Consider the following 18,859-nt stretch of genomic DNA (forward strand, 5'->3'; position numbering starts at 1 on the left):
CACTGGGAAAGAAACCTTGCCACAGCAAGAAGGATCGTTCCAGCAACCATCACAGGCGATAAGAAGGAACTGAAAAGGCGCAGGGCCAGTGGTGCTCTTTATACTAGTGCATGTGCACACAACTTCAAAGGGCACTAGAACCGGCCCTACAGATATCAATGAGGGGAAAATCTCCAGCAACTGTGCACACGGCACCCACACACCTAGCAAGGAATGGACATGAGCAAGCACTCGAAGAACTTGGATTTACAAATGCAAAGAACAGTACTGTCTGTCACCCAGCTTTTCTAACATCTGGCTAAAATCTGCACATAGATAAGAAAGAGCTGGTGGAAGATAAATACTAGCAAGACAGATGTTATGCCTGTAGGCAGAGGGAGGCACCGTACAGAGCTTACAGCTACAGTTTGCTTTCATCTGAAAAAGCCAGTCAGCAGTTTAGGAATTGGATGAATGGACTATAAGGTGGATAGAAAGCTGGTTAGATCATTGGGCTCAATGGGTAGCGATCAATGGCTCGATGTCTAGTTGGCAGCTGGCATCAAGCAGAGTGCCCCAGAGGTTGGTCCTGGGGCCGGTTTTGTTCAACATCTTCATTAATGATCTGGATGATGGGATGGATTGCACACTCAGCAAGTTCTCGGATGACACTAAGCTGCGGGGAGAGGTAGATACAGTGGAGCATAGGGATAGGGTCCAGAGTGACCTAGACAAATTGGAGGACTGGGCCAAAAGAAATCTGATGACGTTCAACAAGGACAAGTGCAGAGTCCTGCACTTAGGACAGAAGTATCCCATGCAGTGCTACAGGCTGTGGACCGACGGGCTAAGCGGCAGTTCTCCAGAAAAGGACCTGGGGATTACAGTGGACGAGAAGCTGGATACGAGTCAACAGTATACCCTTGTTGCCAAGAAGGCCAACAGCATATTGGGCTGCATTAGTAGGAGCGTTGCCAGCAGATCGGGGGAAGTGATTATTCTCCTCTATTCTGCACTGGTGAGGCTACATCTGGAGCATTGTGTCCCATTTTGGGCCCCCCACTACAGAAAGGATGTGGACAAATTGGAAAGAGTCCAGAGGAGGGCAACAAAAATGATTGGGGGCTGGGGCACATGACTTACGAGGAGAGGCTGAGGGAACTGGGCTTGTTTAGTCTGCAGAAAAGAAGAGTGAGGGGGGATTTGATAGCAGCCTTCAACTACCTGAAGGGGGGTTCCAAAGAGGCTGGAGCTAGGCTGTTCTCAGTGGTGGCAGCTGACAGAAGAAGCAATGGTCTCAAGTTGCAGTGGGGGAGGTCTAGGTTAGATATTAGGAAAACTATTTCACTAGGAGGGTGGTGAGGCACTGGAACGGGTTACCTAGGGAGGTGGTGGAATCTCCATCCTTAGAGGTTTTTAAGGCCCAGCTTGACAAAGCCCTGGCTAGGATGATTTAGTTGGGATTGGTCTTTATTTGAGCAGGGGGTTGGCCTAGATGATCTCCTGAAGTCTCTTCCAATCCTACTCTTCTATGATTCTATGAATTCTTCTGGACCCTCCTGATGCAAAGTTCTCACATAGCAGAATTCACAAGAAACATTCTTCCATCATCACTGACTGGAAGACTGAATCCCATCCTTGCTAATGATGACATGACTGATAAATCACAAAGACATGTGTTTCTCTTAATTATAGGAATGCAATCTAACTGGACTTGAAACCATCAGCCCTGAGAAAATTGAAACTGGTACACAATCCAGCTGCTGTGCTCAGTTACCAACTGCTGAGGACATCAGCCTCACATTCCACTTCCTCAGCTGTCTCCCATTGAATACAATGTCAAGTTTAAGCTCTCACTCCTTATTTTTGAGGTGCTAAGCCATCTGGACCTAGGATACTTCAACTGCCTCATATTCCAGGACCTCAACCTCTCTTTAAAACTGCACTTCTTGAGCACCAAGAACCTTTTTCAGGGGCTAGCCCAGGACTTGGCCTAACCTTCCAGGAGAGACTTCTAACAACCTAACTCCTCCCAGGGGTTTCTCCAGCCTGCAGAGAGGGTGCAGAATGGGATTCTTTATAAACCCCACACCACTTCCCCAAAATCACTTTTCCTTTTTCACTTACAGTGTCCTTGTATCCTACAGGGATTCTTATAGATAAGCCCAGAATGGGGTGTTGCTTATCCAAAAGTTTTCTCTCAATCCTCAGAGGTTCTATATATCAATACATGGTTTTCCTAAAGGAGAAAGATTAAAAATTATTAATATTTTCATAGAGAAATGTCATGCAAGCCACCATACAAAAATAGCACCCTTCAGTACTCTCTCAATGCAGTAAATTTCCCAACAAGGAAACTAACTGCTTCTTGCCCAACACTACCACTGTTCTGGAAGGTGATTCTCTCACTACCCATCAGTATGAACTGGCAGAAGGAGAGCTATGCAGTGATCTAAACATTTAAGAGGATGTAAGATCTTTGAAGTTGAAAGCAGCTTACTCACAACGTAAAGTTGTGGAACAAAGAACTAGCCTGCCTGTAATTTGGCAAGCATGTATTTTATAGCAATAAAAATACTTGATAAAAGTCCAAAAAAGAACAGAGCAAGAAAAATGCACTGTACTTACAAAAGAGGTGTTTTTTTCCCCTTCTTTTTTAATAGCTTGTGCTACTGGTATATGCAGCACAGATTTTTCTAAATGCAAACACCAACCTTTTTTTTTTGCTTAGTATGCTTTGAGCATTTACAGAAAAATGATGGAGCAATGAATTTAAAGATCTGAAAATGACAGCAACCACATTTTTAAAACTACATAAAACCCAACTGTGTCAGTTTGTATCTATGCCTCAATTCTTAGGGCCAACCCAAACACACAGGTTTGGTGCAGGGAGCTCTGTGGCTGCCAGGCATGAACAGAATCCTTTCCCTAGATTAAAATGGTGTTTTGTGGCTCCTCCCAGTGTCCAGTTGTCTTCACAACTTCTGCACCCTTCCCTTTTCCATGGGACAGAAGGGGCGTACAGTTGGTGTACCAGCTTACTTGTACATCCACCAGTTTGTACCTCCACCAGTTCCTCAGCCCACACAGGTGTAGAAGGAGCTCCTCATGTTTTACCTTCGCCACCTGCACAGAGGAAATGTATCAGTTCCACTGCCTAACAGGTCTTCCAAGGTGCAAGAGGCAGGGCAGGATTTGCCACTTGGAAAGAAAACTCCAGCACAGAAGTATATACTGTATTGTAAACGCTGATCTTATTGCAAGATTTATTCCAAAGCACTGAGGGAGACCTATATTAAATAGGCACAGAACTGAGAGCCTAGCTTTCAAAAGGAATCAACAGCATAAACTGGCCAAACTAACCTAAGGAAAAGCAGCCTAGTACCAAGTAAATTCAACGTTTGTCAACATCTTTAGCTTCTTAACCTCTAGCTGACAGTATCTGCAATTATGGAAACAGTGCATAATTTAGCATAGTGAAATTTTCACTTTCAAAGGAAAAGTGCTCAACAGAGCTAAACATTTATAAAAAGTAGTTTCACCAGGTTACGGGTAAAATGCATTTCGGGGTGAGTCGAGGGCAGAATAACTATTTACAGCCATTTTCCTGTATTCCTGTCATTTAACCAACACCAATCATATCAGATTTAAAAATTCCAGTCTGGAGTCTAAAGAACTACATAGCAACATTCAACAAAGACATACACACCTTGCACCATCTATTTTACATTCAACATATTGTGCTCCTGATACACTAAGAAATAGACAAAAGGATATAATATTGCCACCCTCATGAAGGCAGCCTATTACAAATTGATTACAAAACTATGCACAAAGTAACAAGACAATGTTAATTTTTGTATTTCATGAACTGGCTATGGCAGGAAAATGTATTTTGATGGGTATTATCAGAAAGATTGTCATCATAAAATAACTTTGAAATAAGAATACAAATAATAAATGGGTCGATGGGGAGAATTCTCCCCTAGTTAGGGTCTAATTGGGTTTTCTTTTTTATCTCCAAAGGACACCTTAGCAGAAGCTATCAGCTTTGAGAGAACACCGAAATCCTGGCAGCAAACTATAAATTGACCATTACCATAAAAAGAACTGCTAAATGAGAAACCATGTGCTCAGTATAAAACTAATTTCATGCTTTCAAAAGCACACAGTGGCTTCTAGCAAGATAGTGGCCCTGGGACTTGCAAAGACAGATTGGCTAATACAAATGGTGTGCTCCTGATGCAGTCTGCTTAGCCAAGCTTTACATGTACTGGCAGTAAATGGAAATTCTCGAATCTTCTGTCAAACAAATACACACTTATCTATAACTTTAGAGCTGAAAGCTATAAAACAGCTGCCTCAAATAAATTTAGCAGGAAGACGCATGAGCTGTGTTAGTTCCTCATAAAAAAATCTGTAGTCTACATAAACAGACATTATTTTAGCAAGCAAAATACCCTTTTGAATACATCATAATAATTTTTAAACTCTTTTTCTGTATTAAACAAGTTAATACCACCAGATCGGAACATAATTAAAGCCGGTTTCAACATAGACTAAGCACAGCCGCAGCACTGTGATGCTTAATAAGTACTTTGCAGATTAAATAAATTTAGTGTGTTTTGCAATAGGTAAAATTTCTGGTCCAAGCTTTTTATATAGCTACACACTATTTATTGCTCTGAGAGAGCTTTTTCAACTAAGATTTACTAATATCAACTTCATATAGTAGCTTCAGCACCCTATTTTTAAATAAAACTTGCTGGACTTAATGTCAAATTTAATTAAAGCATGGTTAGACACAAGTGACAGTAATTTTATACCTCTCTCATGAAACAAGTTGTCAGAGCAAATGAATTATTGGAGGTTGTTCTGTACATAAGAGGTCATAACTTTTAACATTAATAATGTCAGGTTTATATAAGAAGTCAACTCCAGCATGCAGTTTATTTCATTTACTTTCTTAGTTTATCTTATGAATACCATTGGTCTCTTATGTATTCTTCATATCATCATGACTCAAAATTGGATTTAATGTATATAGTAATAGCTTTCTTTGTGACCAGTGGTGTACAAATCATACTATTAATTAGCTTACTTCTATAATGATCAGCAAATCATATAGTATCACTGACATGTTCTGAAATATTTAAAATGCATAGGAAGTCACCTACTGGTAAGATACCCTCGGCAAACAGCAAGCAAAGAAAGGAGGAGGCTTAACACATATATTTACTGAGTTACTTTTACATTAAAAAACCCCATCAGATATACCTTGCCTTTTTGTTATCCCATCTGCTATTTCCACTGTAATGACTACAATACAAATGACATACCCACAGAAATAGTGCCAAACATGTAAGCATCTAATAGTGATATCTCAAAACTAACCAGAAAAGTTTAATAATAAAATCATGCTCACCTCTACTAGGAAGTCCACTCCACATTATGACAATACTATTTAACCAGCTTAAATAGCAACCAAGTTAGATAAACAAAACTTCCAGTATGTGACCAATATGATCTACGGTGCTACAGAGACTTGGCTCCAGCCCTGATCATCTGTGTGACAGTACACTGTTATACCAATGCAGCTTCAAACCTTCCCAGATGCTGGCTTATTGCATTGCTCATTGAAAATCCTTTACACGCTGGCAACATTTTAGGGAAGGAGGACAAGCACACTGAGTCATTTGTAAAGAAAGCAAAGCAATTTCAGTTCTATATCTTCATGCGTACTGAACACAGAGCACTATCAAAGTAGAAGTCTGAGATGGATTTATGCTTAGAAACAGGCAACCTAAGCCTTCATTATCAATGCATGAAATCAGCAACTGTGATCAAATTCAAGCAAACCATAAAAAGGATATGATTATGAAAGGCTCTACAGATTTAGCTCAAAACCACACAGAATGAAGAATCATCTATCTAAATTTTGTAAAGGTTAAAAATAGCTCTGCCTTTTCCACAGTGAATAGGAGACAGAGGAGAATCAGCAGCCTGTATTCAGAGGAGATTTATTATTGGAAAAGCCTGAAATAAATAAATAAAAATAATTCAAATAAATTAAAAAATAAAAGTCATTCCTGGACTCTCTTGCATATGAATAGAAGCACTCGCTTATACAATTATGTAAAGGATACAAAAATCAGCTTAAGAGAGCAAGAATATCCACAGATATGTCCGTCTCTAATATAAAGAGTAATGTAAATATTTGCAGGGGGAAGGGGAATGGAGTATTGGCCTAGACTAAGATCTTCTGTACAGTAGAACATAGTAAATATTTTCAGAGATAATTCAACAGCTAAGTGTATGCCAGCATATGACAAAGCACTTTTCTTTTTCACTTTGATTACTTACTAAAGGACATTTTCCCATTCGCCCCCGACTTCCCAATAAGTAAATCTTGCTGTTTTTTCATCTGCTTCATCCAGGTTATCTTTTCCCACAAAGAAGTAAGAGGGGCATATGTACAAGATACAAAATATAGATACACAACACTGTTGCAACAAGAATAAACTGAAGATCAGGGAGAGATTAAGTTTGCAAAGCAAAAAGGCACATGAGTTTCTGTTAAACAGTTACAAGATTATCTAAATATACTAGGGTATTAGCAGTTGGTGTAAGGGAAAGTATCTCAGATCAAGATACGTACTGTATGTTAATATTGATTTACTTTTTTAGTTAAGTCAGAAGTGTCGGGGAGTGGGTGTTTTTAAACAGCTAAATGACTGTCTAAAATCATCATCATCTTGCATTTATATAGCACCTTTCATCCCACAGGACTATAACACTTTACCTCAATGTTTCTCAAACTGGGGTCCACAGGCCCTGCTAATCAACTCCTCCCACTCCCTCCCAGCACCTCCTGCACACCAGGGAACAGCTGTTCAGTGGCATGCAGGAAGCACTGGGAGGGAGGGGGAAGAGCGGGGATGGGGCGCACTCAGGAGAGGGGGCGGAAAGAGGCAGGGAAGAGGAGGGGCAGGAGTGGAGCAGGGGCGGGAAGAGAGGAAGCAGGGGTGGGTCCTTGGGGGAAGGGGTGGAGTGGGGGCGGGGCTTGGGGCTGAGAAGCAGTCTTGGGGGGTCCACAAAAAATTTTAAATCAAAATGGGGGTCCTCGAATTGCTAAAGTTTGAGAACCGCTGCTCTACAGACATAGCAATCATATATAAACAGAGGACCCTGTCTTGCAATAAGACCTGTGTGGGAACACTCTCATACCTATGTAGAGCCTTCTCTGACTGCAGTGGGTCTCTATGGAAGTGTAAGTGTCTGCCTCTGCAGGTTTGGGGCCCACAGCCTGACCAGAGATTATGTCACGCACCCCTATGCGGAAATGTGGCCAGGTTTAACAGCAAACCGCAATGTCACACAATTTAGGACAGGAAGTGAACAGCTCCTTAACGAAAGGAGGGCCCAATTATAAATTCTTCACCAAGACATAACTCCAACTTGGGAGAATTTACTGAACAATTCAGGAACACCCACATTTGCAACATGGAGAATATATTCAATCTACACATAGCCTGTGAATAATGTAAAAAGAGCCCCAAGAATGTTTTGTGCAACTCTTTCAGCTACAGTCCCCAATTTTGCATGTACAAATACATACCAAAACGATTTTGCATGTACAAATATGCCAGGCATGTACCAATCTGTGTGCCCAAAACAACTGCATGTCCAGTCCTATAAAGCACAAAATTAGAGTATGCTGGTAGATAATTACCACTAAAATTCCTAGTTAGTCTAAGGGATGTTCTCCCCGCTCCTTCTGGGGGATTTTTGTATGTTCTGCTTCAATACTTCACCAATTGCTAAAAATGAACCTTAACTAACCAATAATGGAGAAGTAAAAAATCCCAAGAGGTAACCTGTAGGTGCAATTTATGCACCAGCCCATATCTGGAACTGGGGCAATGTGCACTATATACAGAAGGAGTCATAGCTCCCCCACAGCGGACCTCCCCCAGGTATTTGTATACTTTCTGGTCACTGGATCTACCTTGCACAGACCTGCAGGCTGCAGCAAGCAGCAGGAAAAAAGCAATGTTTTTCAACTACCACATATTTTCTAATATAGTCACCAGTAGATTTACACTACACCTTTTCCATCTTTGAATGAGGAATTACAAACATTATTCATAGCTATTAGTGTCTCAGTTAACACCTGTTATGTAAATAATAATACCTCAATCATTTATCACCACAAAACACGTTTTGCTGATAAATGAAAGTACACCAAAACAATACAGTGAAGTCCCTTCTTAGTTTCAAAATGGTAGATTGTTTTGATATGACAGAAAACAGCAATGTATATATTTAATATATATCATATATACATACACACATGAATGAATGAATGAATGAATGAATGGCTAGAAAATAAGTTGATTTAGGCTATATTTCATTTTCCCAGAAAAAAATAAATTTTGAAGATACTTAAGGAGCAGAAATAAAGTGGTGCCCTCCACTCAACAAGATCTGGTTGGACAAAAGTCTACAATAGTTACGAGTAAGAAATGAACACAGCCTCTAGACCTCATTTAATACTCATCTAAATTACATTAATGGAATTATTAATTTTAGCTTTTAGTGAAAGATATGAACTAATCATTTATATAAAGGCCAGACTATCCCCTTCTGCTATCCTAATCCAGTAACACTCTCTTGCACACACTGAAATGGGGACAGAGTGCCAGCCATACAGCATCATGCCCCCTACTCAAAGCCTATGGAGCTCCTTTTTTTGAGCTATTGTGCATGGGGTTTGGGCTGTACAAAGCAGAGGAAGAAGAGTTAGAAGTAGCATTGACTAGGCTCTGTATCCTACCCCCTGGTACATTCCTCCCTCTCTCTCAGAGCAAGCTTTGAAAATAAAATAGCGAAGGTTAAAACTAACTAAACGGAAACAGGCAAAATTGACATTGAGAAAATGTACTATACTAGGGGTACCACAGCACCTAATAGCAAAAACGCCTTCCCCCAAAAAACACAAGATGTGTGCAGTGAAACTGTGCTAACTCATGCTCCTGTTCTTGTAATCCTTGTTCTCCATTCTCCCTCCCATCTCTCTATTTAGGGATATTCCAGTCCTGCAAACACTTACGCACATGAGTAACTTTGCCCTCGCGAGTAGACTTTATTAGCATTTAAGCTCTTCAGGGCCAGGGCTGTTTGTCTGGTGCCTAGCATGCTTTTCAATGCTCACTAAAATAAACTGACAGACATTTTTCTTCAAAGAGAAAACTAGAAAGGAGTTCAAGGCCTAGTTCAATAAGATTACTGAGAGCCAGATTCTGATCTCCAACAAGGCAGCGCAAATAGCCCTAAGTGGGACAGGGACAAAGCTCTGGCACAGCTATGGATTTGGGGCTCTATATCCAGATTCCAATTTAGGGTCAGATTCTGCTCACAATTAAAACATGGAGAGTAACTCCACTGCAGTCAATAGTGTTACTCACTCCAGATTTATGCTGTTGTAACAGAGCATAGTCTATCCCTTATTCAGTCTTTCTGTATTGACCTGGCAAATTCTGCTCACCTATTCACCAGAGACAAGTAATTTCTTTACAGCCAAGACTAAATACCTACCCCCTCCCAGATTGCCCTCCAGCATCATCATGGCAGAGGTGGATGAGTAGATATTGTGGCTGGGCTAGTACATTTTTAGAGCAATTTTCCAAGGTTTCCTTATAGTAATTTTAAATTTTTCACTGATAGCCTCAGAGAGTCATCTTAACTATGGGCAGGATTCACTAAGAGGATACTTTTCATTTTATAGAGTTCTTACATTTTATTACTATGTGTTAGATCCTGCAACTGTCACAAATATAGATGATGTTATAGGGTTAGATCCTGCTACTTGATCTGCCTATATGCTCCCCTGGGCCTTCACGGGGCCCCACTAACGTGAAAGGGATTGCTGCATAGGTGCAGAATGCCCCTGGGCAAACAGCTACAGGATCTAGCCTTACAGCATGACAGTGTTCTGCCAGGATAGAAACCTGTGAGCAAATAGATGTGCATGCCAGCATAACGGCTTACGTACCCATGCTGCTGACTGAGTATACTGTGGCAAACAGACACCCAATCTCTGTTCCCCAGCAAACTCACAGAGAGGCCACTCCGCAGGCCTTCAGTTACGCAAGGACTGCAAAACGGCATCACTGAGCGTAATCTGCAAGTTAATTCACATTTGCTCCCTAAAGCAGCCCAGAACCCAAAGAAAATTATTCCATTTATCAGAAACAGGTGGGGCATAGAACACAAAGAGCACTTCCAGAATCTGTGATGTACATGGGTACAGAGAAGGGCAACAAAAAATATTAGGTATCAGAGGGGTAGCCGTGTTAGTCTGAATCTGTAAAAAGCAACAGAGGGTCCTGTGGCACCTTTAAGACTAACAGAGGTATTGGGAGCATAAGCTTTCGTGGGTAAGAACCTCACTTCTTCAGATGCAAGTAAGCCTTACTTGCATCTGAAGAAGTGAGGTTCTTACCCACGAAAGCTTATGCTCCCAATACCTCTGTTAGTCTTAAAGGTGCCACAGGACCCTCTGTTGCTTTTAAAAAAATATTAGGGGTATGGAACAACTTCCATATGAGGAGAGATTAAAAAGACCAGGATTGTTCATCTTATAAAAGAGACAACTAAAGGGGGACATGAGGGAGGTCTATAAAATCATGAATTGTGTGGAGAAAGTGAATAGGAGAGTGTTATTTATTACTTCTCATAACACAAAAACCAGGGGTCACCCAATTCATTTAACAGGCAGCAGGTTTAAAACAAACAAAAGGAAGTACTTCTTCACACAACTGTAAGCCTGGCTTGATATGAGCAATTGTACAGGCCAAGTGGATAAGTTCTCAGAGGCTACAGAGTGGATGAGGTCTCAGGCTACCTCAAAAACTACCCACAGTCAGCCTGTGCAACTTGTTGCCAGGGAATGTTGTGAAGGCCAAAAATATAACTGGGTTCAAAAAAGAACTAGATAAGTTCATGTAAGATAGGTCAATCATTGGCTATTCGCCAAGATGGTCAGGGATGCAACCCTGTGCTCCAGGTGTCCCTAAACCTTCAACTGCCAAAAGCTGGGACTGCATGACAGGGGATTGCCCTGTTCTGTTCATTCCCTCTGAAGCATCGGGCACTGGTCACTGTCAGAAGACAGGATACTGGGCTGGATGGACCACTGAGTTGACCCAGTATGGCCGTTCTTATGTTCTTAATTCATTGTAAAAGGTATTTTGCCTTTTTCCAGGCATTTTTCCAGTTTTAATACAACCAAGGCAGAAACCACAAGCAGACTCCCCCAAGCCCAATATCCCAAGAGGCTGATAAGCATTTTCGGGAGCAACAGCACTGCTGGGTAAACTACCTGTCCAAAAGGGAATGAAGTGGAGTAGGAGGAGGCCATTCATAAAACCAGCAACAGTACGAATAACATGTATCACTGCTGTCCTGCAAAGGGATTCATAAAAAAAAAGTTTTGTTTTGTTTAAAAATCCACTACATATAGCAACACAACTTAGCAAAAAATTAGCAGAATTGTAGATGAAGTACCGTATCTGTTACAAGCTTGCAGCACCATCTTGTGGGAACTTCACATTGCTACACTATTGTTTCACTATTGTTTTTCAGAAACACTGAGAACTGCATTCCAGTAAATGTACTGGCTCTTAGACCAAAGGTATATTTTATAACAGTCTATGAAAGGCATTATGTTTAGGGATTTTTTTCTTTTACCAATAATGAAGTTAATGTAATTCAACTATACAAATAAAATGCCTAACTCTTATAGCAGCAGCACTATACAGATCAGTAAAATTAGTAAATATATTTCTGGAGTATACAAGTTGATTAACAAAAGAAATATTAATTTCAAGTAATGTGCAGTTTAATGAAGCAACCAATCCTGATTTTTACTGGCAGATGTGGGTAAAGGTACGCATCCAAGGCACACACCCAAAGGAGCTGCAAGCAGCTGGGATGGAGAAGGCCTAAGGACAAAAGAGTGTGGGAGACAGGGGACCAAGAGTTACAGTTTTAGGTTACTTAAATTGCTAACAAAGCAGCATAAGTACACAGCTCAAAGCAATCAAAACATACAGTGCAAACAAATACTATAGGGGTTGCATTTTCCAGCAACACAGAGATAATTTTATTTCATTAAATGATGGTGTCTCACTCATTCAGAATACTTTTGAAAAATTTCACAATGAAACCAGCAGGGTATTTACACATCAATTTGAATTTCATCATTTTCTAAAAGGGGCCTGGTTGCCAGCAACATATCCAAGTGACACACATTCCATCCTTAGATTCAAAATAAATCAAAACATAAGAACCAACACCAAACCAAGGAAACAGAAAAAATCAAGCATCTAGAAAAAAGAACTCAAAAGGAAGAGAAACAAAGAATTTAAAATAGCAATGTCTTATCTCTTCAATCCAGTATTCCAGAGTTTTCAATTTAACCTTTAATGTAGCTCCGGTGTTTCTATAATAAAATTAATAAATCCTTTCTATGAAGATCTGGAATCTGTCACTTGATCAATACTTTTATATACTAAATAATAAAAGCAACTATCTATGCCTTCTCTAGATAGCAATTCTTCTTAACAATGGTATCTTGTTGGGGAGGGATAGCTCAGTGGTTTGAGCATTGGCCTGCTAAACCCAGGGTTGTGAATTCAATTTTTGAGGGGGCCATTTAGGGAGATGGGGGGGAGAGGAGAACTGTCAGGAACAGTACTTGGTCCTGCTAGTGAAGGCAGGGGACTGGACTCAATGACCTTTCAAAGTCCCTTTGAGTTATATGAGATAATAAATAATAATAATAATAATATTATATGGAGATATGCCTATCTTTTTGCATCTCTCAGCACAATGAATGAATTATAGTTACCCCTCTTTCAAAGGTGACTTGCAAAGGATGTTTTTAAAATATTGGACCTGAGGCCTTTTTGCTTCTTAGGAGGTAGAAAGGCAGCCTGATTTTTTTCCTTTTAATAAAATAAAGAGCGAGGTGGAGGTGGTATGCTTTAAACAAAAAAACTGATGCACCCAAACTATAATCTGGTAAAAATTCCAGATATTTTCACAATTACACTTGCAACCTCTTTCTAGAATTTAGAATTCTTGGAACAAAACAAACAAACAAAAATTAAAAGAATGCAGGAGTGGTTACTATTAAGGACTGTTTAAAATCTACATATCAGAGAATAGAATGCTACATCTTTAGATACAGACATTTTTGAATATTCCATACCTTAAATACATACAGTCCAATCCTGTAGTCCTTAAGCTACACAACACTGCCTAATAAAAGCTGGACGAACATGAAGGAATCAACATGTTCAATGCTGCAACTAGAATTGTATCAATACATTTCTATTAGTGCTTTGTAAGATGAAAGACTTTGAATAATTTCCTTTCACAAAAATAAAGACCTATGTCCATTTTTTTTTTAAGGAAATAAATGTAACAGTGGCTATGGCAGTATAAAGGGTAATAATAATAAATAATAATAATAATAACCAGTAGTATTCTGTATTACCAATCATTAATATTGTATATGGAGTATTAAAAAAGCTTTGCTATCTCTGCAAGTTTAGTTTTTTTCTAACCAGAAATCAGCATCTCTCTCATATATTAATCAAGTACCTGTGCTTGTGCTTGCAAACAAAGTGCCTGTAGTTGTGTTTGTAGGTAGTTTCCCATTATTCAACTGCTTCACTCTTTTCAGGTGAGATTTCCCATTGTAATGAACCTGAGCCTGTGCTGCAGAATTCAGCTGTATATTGCACACTTCACAGAAGGAAAATAGTATCTTCTTTTTTTCTTTACTTAATTGATAGTCTGGTCTATCATTCCTCAGTCCTTTCTCTTCAAAGCCCCGTAGAAAAGTTGATGGATTCATAATTCCATCTTCAAAGATTTGGTCAGGACTTATTGGGTGCTTCATACCTATAAAATGAACACAGTGTTGATGCCAGAAACCAAATAATAATAATATTCCTAAATAAGGATCTTACATACTTAATACATTTAAAAAGTATCGAGCATTGAGGACCAGGTTCATCCAAAAAAAAAAAGTTTCCAAACTGTGCAGGATGGTGCATTTTGTGTATTTGTGTCACTTCGATGAGTTCAGCAAGAAGAAGCTGGTAATATGTAACTCTCAATGAACAATAGTACTCATTATCTTGTTCCACCAATTCTCTTTTAAAAAAAAAAAAAGTTGAGTTTTTCCTCCCCGCAGAGGTTAAGATTACTTAAGTTTTTCCTCCTCTTCACTACAAATAGGTTCTGAAGCTTTTTGCTAATAGTGCACAAATTCCTAAAGTAATAAATTAGACCAAAAGGATGAAGAACAAAAAATTATAATGAAATTTTGGGGACAACAGAATATTTAAATAGATAAGGATAATGAATACTTTGCATTTATAGTACCCAACGATCTCAAAGCTTTGCAACAACATCAATTATGCCTTAAAATATCTCTCTCACAGATCTGTTGTATTATTAAACAATTATATTGCAGTATCAGATAGAGGCCAACTAGGTAGGGGGAGGCACTATACAAATGTACATGACAGATCCTGTCCCCAAAAGCTTACAATTCTTATTATTTCCATAAGGCTTAAAAATGCACTTGCCCCTAGTGAGTAGGAATGTTGCCCTGGCAAATTACACTAGACAGACAGTTTTATGAAAGTGTAATTTTAGAAAGAAAAAAAAGAAAGAAAAAAAAATTGGGTGGTGGGAGAGTTTCTAGTCCTTGTGGTTGTGAAGATAACCTCCCAAATGCAGCCCAAGCATAAAACAGACCCACTTGTTTCCTTCCTGAGACTCTAAACATCCAAGTTCTACGCCTCTGCTACTCACAGTTTTGCCAAAGTAAAATCAACAACGTTGGTTAGTTCCATTGCTGTTATTCACCACTTTGTGGTAAGCAGTTAAATTACTAAGAATCATGTTAGTTTCATGCTGTTTGGGAAACATGTGGATATGTCCGCCATTTGTTTACACAGGCTGGCCCAAGTCAGCTGACTCAGGCTTGTGGGGCTCACTCCAGCTCTGGGGCTAAAAAAGGTGGAATGTCCCAGAGCTCGGGCTCCAGCATGAGCCCGAACCTCTATACAGCAATTTTTGAGCCCCAGAGCCCAAGCCCTGTGAGGCCAAGTCAGCTGACCCAGCTGCGTCCATTCTAGGAGTCTTTTACCCCTGTGTAAACGTGCCCTACGCTGCAATGTAAACCCAGGGTTTGAACTCAGACTTAAGCCTAACCCCACTTCCATCTACACACAAATCACACTAACCTAGGACTTGTTCCCAGGACTCCAAAGGGGTGGAGGGTCTTTCAGCCTGAGTCAAGCCAGGACCCAGAGTTCAAGTTTTTTGCTTTGCAGTGTAGATGCAGCCCAGCTGGACTTGTGCTCTGGGAATCCTCCAAAAGTATCCCATAGTCCCACGGGCCAACTTTCTTCGTCCTCTGGACAGTCAAGTTTAGTGGACAATCAAGTTCTCTCACACTGCACCATGAACAAAGGGCTATAGCAGCCACATTTTGGGTGGGTGCTAGGAAGTCTGGTATATAGGTGGTTGGACTCATAATGCAGTGTAGATGCTGGAGCCAGAGACTGGGACCCAGGGTTCAACAATTCCTAACCTGGGATTACAATGAATGTAAACACTCAACCTCTAGATTAAACCCAGGGTCTGCTAACTCGAGTCTATTAACATGGAGCTTACATTGCAGTGTAGAAATACCCTATGAGAGCAGCAGAGTTAGGCATTGGATTCATTCCTGAGAAGACAAAAAAATGTCTAGAGGAGGAACTTACATCAGCCAAAAGGATCTGGATGCTCGGAGAAGAAAAAGTTCCTTCTCCAGTCCAGAGCTAGAGTATTATACTGATCATTACTGAGACTGATATAAGATGGAGAATCCAGCCTGTCCCAACAGCATCATACTATTCCTTCCAAGTACTACTGTGCTACCCTGAACCTCGTGAATGAGCGCTTTTCCTCTCCCCACCCAGTCTTCCATACTTAGCTGGGATTAGGTTTGGTTCTTCGGTTACTATGCCTGGTAAATATTTCAAGCCACCATCTTAGGAGGAAGGAAAGTGAGGCAAAAAGAGGTTTACTTTCTCTAAGTTAAACAGCAAGTCATTTGCTGGGATGGAAATATTTCAACTCTCCCCCAAACCTTGCTTTAACCACTAGAGAATGGTATCCTCTCTTACATCCATTTTATCACTTGTTGAATTTCTCTAAGGCGTGATTTTATTGATAAAAACTCTTCTTAAATACATCTATTTCTTATGCAGAATATTATGTTAAAGATTATATATAATCACATTCCCCCCCCCCCCAAAAAAAGTCAAGAAAATTAACTGTATCATAGCGGTCAGTAAAGTTTATGCATATTGAATAATCAACGCACAAAGAGCCTTATTAAAAATCATTTTAGTTTCTGGGCATCTAACTACTTTTCAGACTAAGAAACACCTATCGCTTGTGATCTTCCAACCTAGGCTAGATACTGTCACACTAAATCATTTAAGCATACTATCATATTTCAATGCAAGCAACCAAGATCCCTGACTCAGCTGAGTTTACATGACGTTTTCATCTGAAAATTTAATCTGTTTGCAGCTTCAGTATTTGTAACTTTTCAATTTTTCATACAATTACTTTCTTTTACTCTCTCTCCTATGTAAAAAGATTGCTAATGTACGAGAATGTTGAACTTTTGGTTTCCTGAATTATCACTTTTATTGACATATGATATTCCATTTGTTCGGAAGTATGCAAAATGCACAACTGTATTAATCTCATGATACACTAGAGAACACAGATAAAGTATAAAGTAGAGGTGGTTGGATAATTTTCAACAAAACTGTTTTCTGCTGGAAGACATTGCTTACTTGAAACCAAAATGCTTCCCAGAAAGGTGTTAACGGCCGCTCTACCTTGAATGGTTCCCTTATAATATGTGCTAACTACCTTCCCAGACCTAAAGAGCAGCTGTGTGTGGCTGGAAAGCTTGTCTCTCTCGGGAAAAGAAGTTGGTCCAGTAAAAGACATTACCTCTCCCACCTTGTCTCTCTCTAATATCCTGGGATCAACATAACAACTACACTACATACATCAGGGAACTAGCTCAGTTTTGATTACATTTTCAGGACACACACTAATTAGGCATAGCAAGGACTTAAACCTTAGGCTCCCATGTCCCAGGCCAGTGTCCTAACCAGAGAGCTATAGAAGGAGTCAATCGGTCTTGCCCTCTCCATCAGAGCAAAAACATTTATTTATTTGCAAAACAATTGTTATTTCCCAGCCAGTCCTAATAAAAAGTATTGTCTTGTTTGGCATTAGTACAGATCAAATAATTACATACTAGAGCAATTTTCCACGTTACAAGGCTGAAGTCTAAAAATTGTTAAGCCATTTTCTTCAAATCTGTGTGCTTAAGTTGGGTTTCTAAATAAAAGTGCTGAGCACCCAACAAACCCAGCAGAGCCCCTAGGAGCTACAGGTGCTAAACATCTCTCAAAAGGTGCCTAAAAATGGCTTTAGGAGCCTTTCTACACTGGCAGAGTTACAGAGCTGGCAGTTACAGCACTGCTCAGAGAGCGCTGAAGGGAAACTGCTGTTGTGTGTCACTGTCAGCTGCCTGCACAATAGCATGTTCACACTTGCAGCGGTATTCGCAGCAGTGCACTCTGGGCAGCTATCCCACAGAGCATCTTTTCCTCTTCTGCTGCTAAGGGTTGTGGGAAGGCAAAGGAGGTCGCAGGGCATCCTGGGTCCTGTCCCAATGTCCCATGATGCATTGCTTTGCATCCCAGCAATCCCTGTGCTTCCATTCACATTTGGCGCCATCTTTCAACGGTTTGTGTACTGCCTCTTCGGTCTGCAGGAATGGATCCCGTACTGTTGACCAATATGCAGCTCGCTCAAACACGTCATGAGTGACAGTAGAGTTATTCCTTAAACTACAAAGGCAAGAAGCGTGAGACATTGATCTCGCCACGCATAGTAGCTATGACATGAGATTGCTTGTGGCATTCACAGAGGTGCTGACCCCAGTGGAACGCTGGAAACAAGCACTGAGTGGTGGGATCACATACTCGTGCACATCTGGAATCACAAGCAGTGGCTGCAGAACTTCCGGATGAGGAAAGCCACGTTCATGGGACTGTGTGATGAGCTCGCCCCAGCCCTGCGGTACAAGGACACGAGAATGAGAGCTGCTCTGTCATTGGAGAAGCACGAGGCGATTGCACTGTGGAAGCTGGCTACTACAGACTGCTACCGATTGGTCGCTAACCAGTTCGTAGTGGGAAAGTCGATGGAAGCGTGCAGGGCCATTAATCACATCCTGCTCCAAAAGACCATGACTCTGAGCAACATGCGTGACATTGTGGATGGCTTTGCCTAGGCTTCCCTAATTGAGGAGGGGTGATAGATGGCACGCATATTCCAATTGGGGCAGCAGACCACCGAGCACATTAATCAGAGGGGGTATTTCTAAATGGTTCTCCAGGTGCTTCTGGATCACTGTGGGCGTTTCACGGACATTAACACAGGCTGGTCCGGAAAGGTGCATGACACATACATCTTTCGGAACACTGGCCTGTTCAGGAAGCTGCAAGCAGGGACAAGAAGATCACCGTAGGGGAAGTCGAAATGCACATTGTGATCCCGGGAGACCCTGCCTACCCCTTAATGCCATGGCTTATGAAGCCATACAGGGGGCACCTTGACAGCAGCAAGGAGCGGTTCAACAACAGGCTGAGCAAGTGCAGAATGACTGTTGAGTGTACTTTTGGCTGTTTAAAGGCCCACTGGCACGGCC

At 40.7% G+C, this 18,859-nt stretch overlaps 1 protein-coding gene across 4 annotated transcripts in view; it reads right to left on the reverse strand.

Annotated features, from left to right (window-relative positions):
• Positions 1-13,951, reverse strand: part of ZNF385B (zinc finger protein 385B) — a 230,306-nt gene extending 216,355 nt beyond the window's left edge. For 2 of the 4 annotated variants that reach the window (XM_065413603.1, XM_065413601.1), the window contains exon 1: positions 13,716-13,951. In XM_065413603.1, coding sequence (XP_065269675.1) covers positions 13,716-13,951 — 236 coding nt within the window. Of the gene's footprint in view, positions 1-13,650 lie in introns of all 4 variants that reach the window. The other 2 variants (XM_065413602.1, XM_065413604.1) reach the window with 2 other exon arrangements.
• Between the last annotated feature and the right edge of the window lie 4,908 nt (positions 13,952-18,859).

Source organism: Emys orbicularis, chromosome 11 (genome assembly GCF_028017835.1).
Source record: "Emys orbicularis isolate rEmyOrb1 chromosome 11, rEmyOrb1.hap1, whole genome shotgun sequence".
NCBI lineage: Eukaryota > Metazoa > Chordata > Testudines > Emydidae > Emys > Emys orbicularis.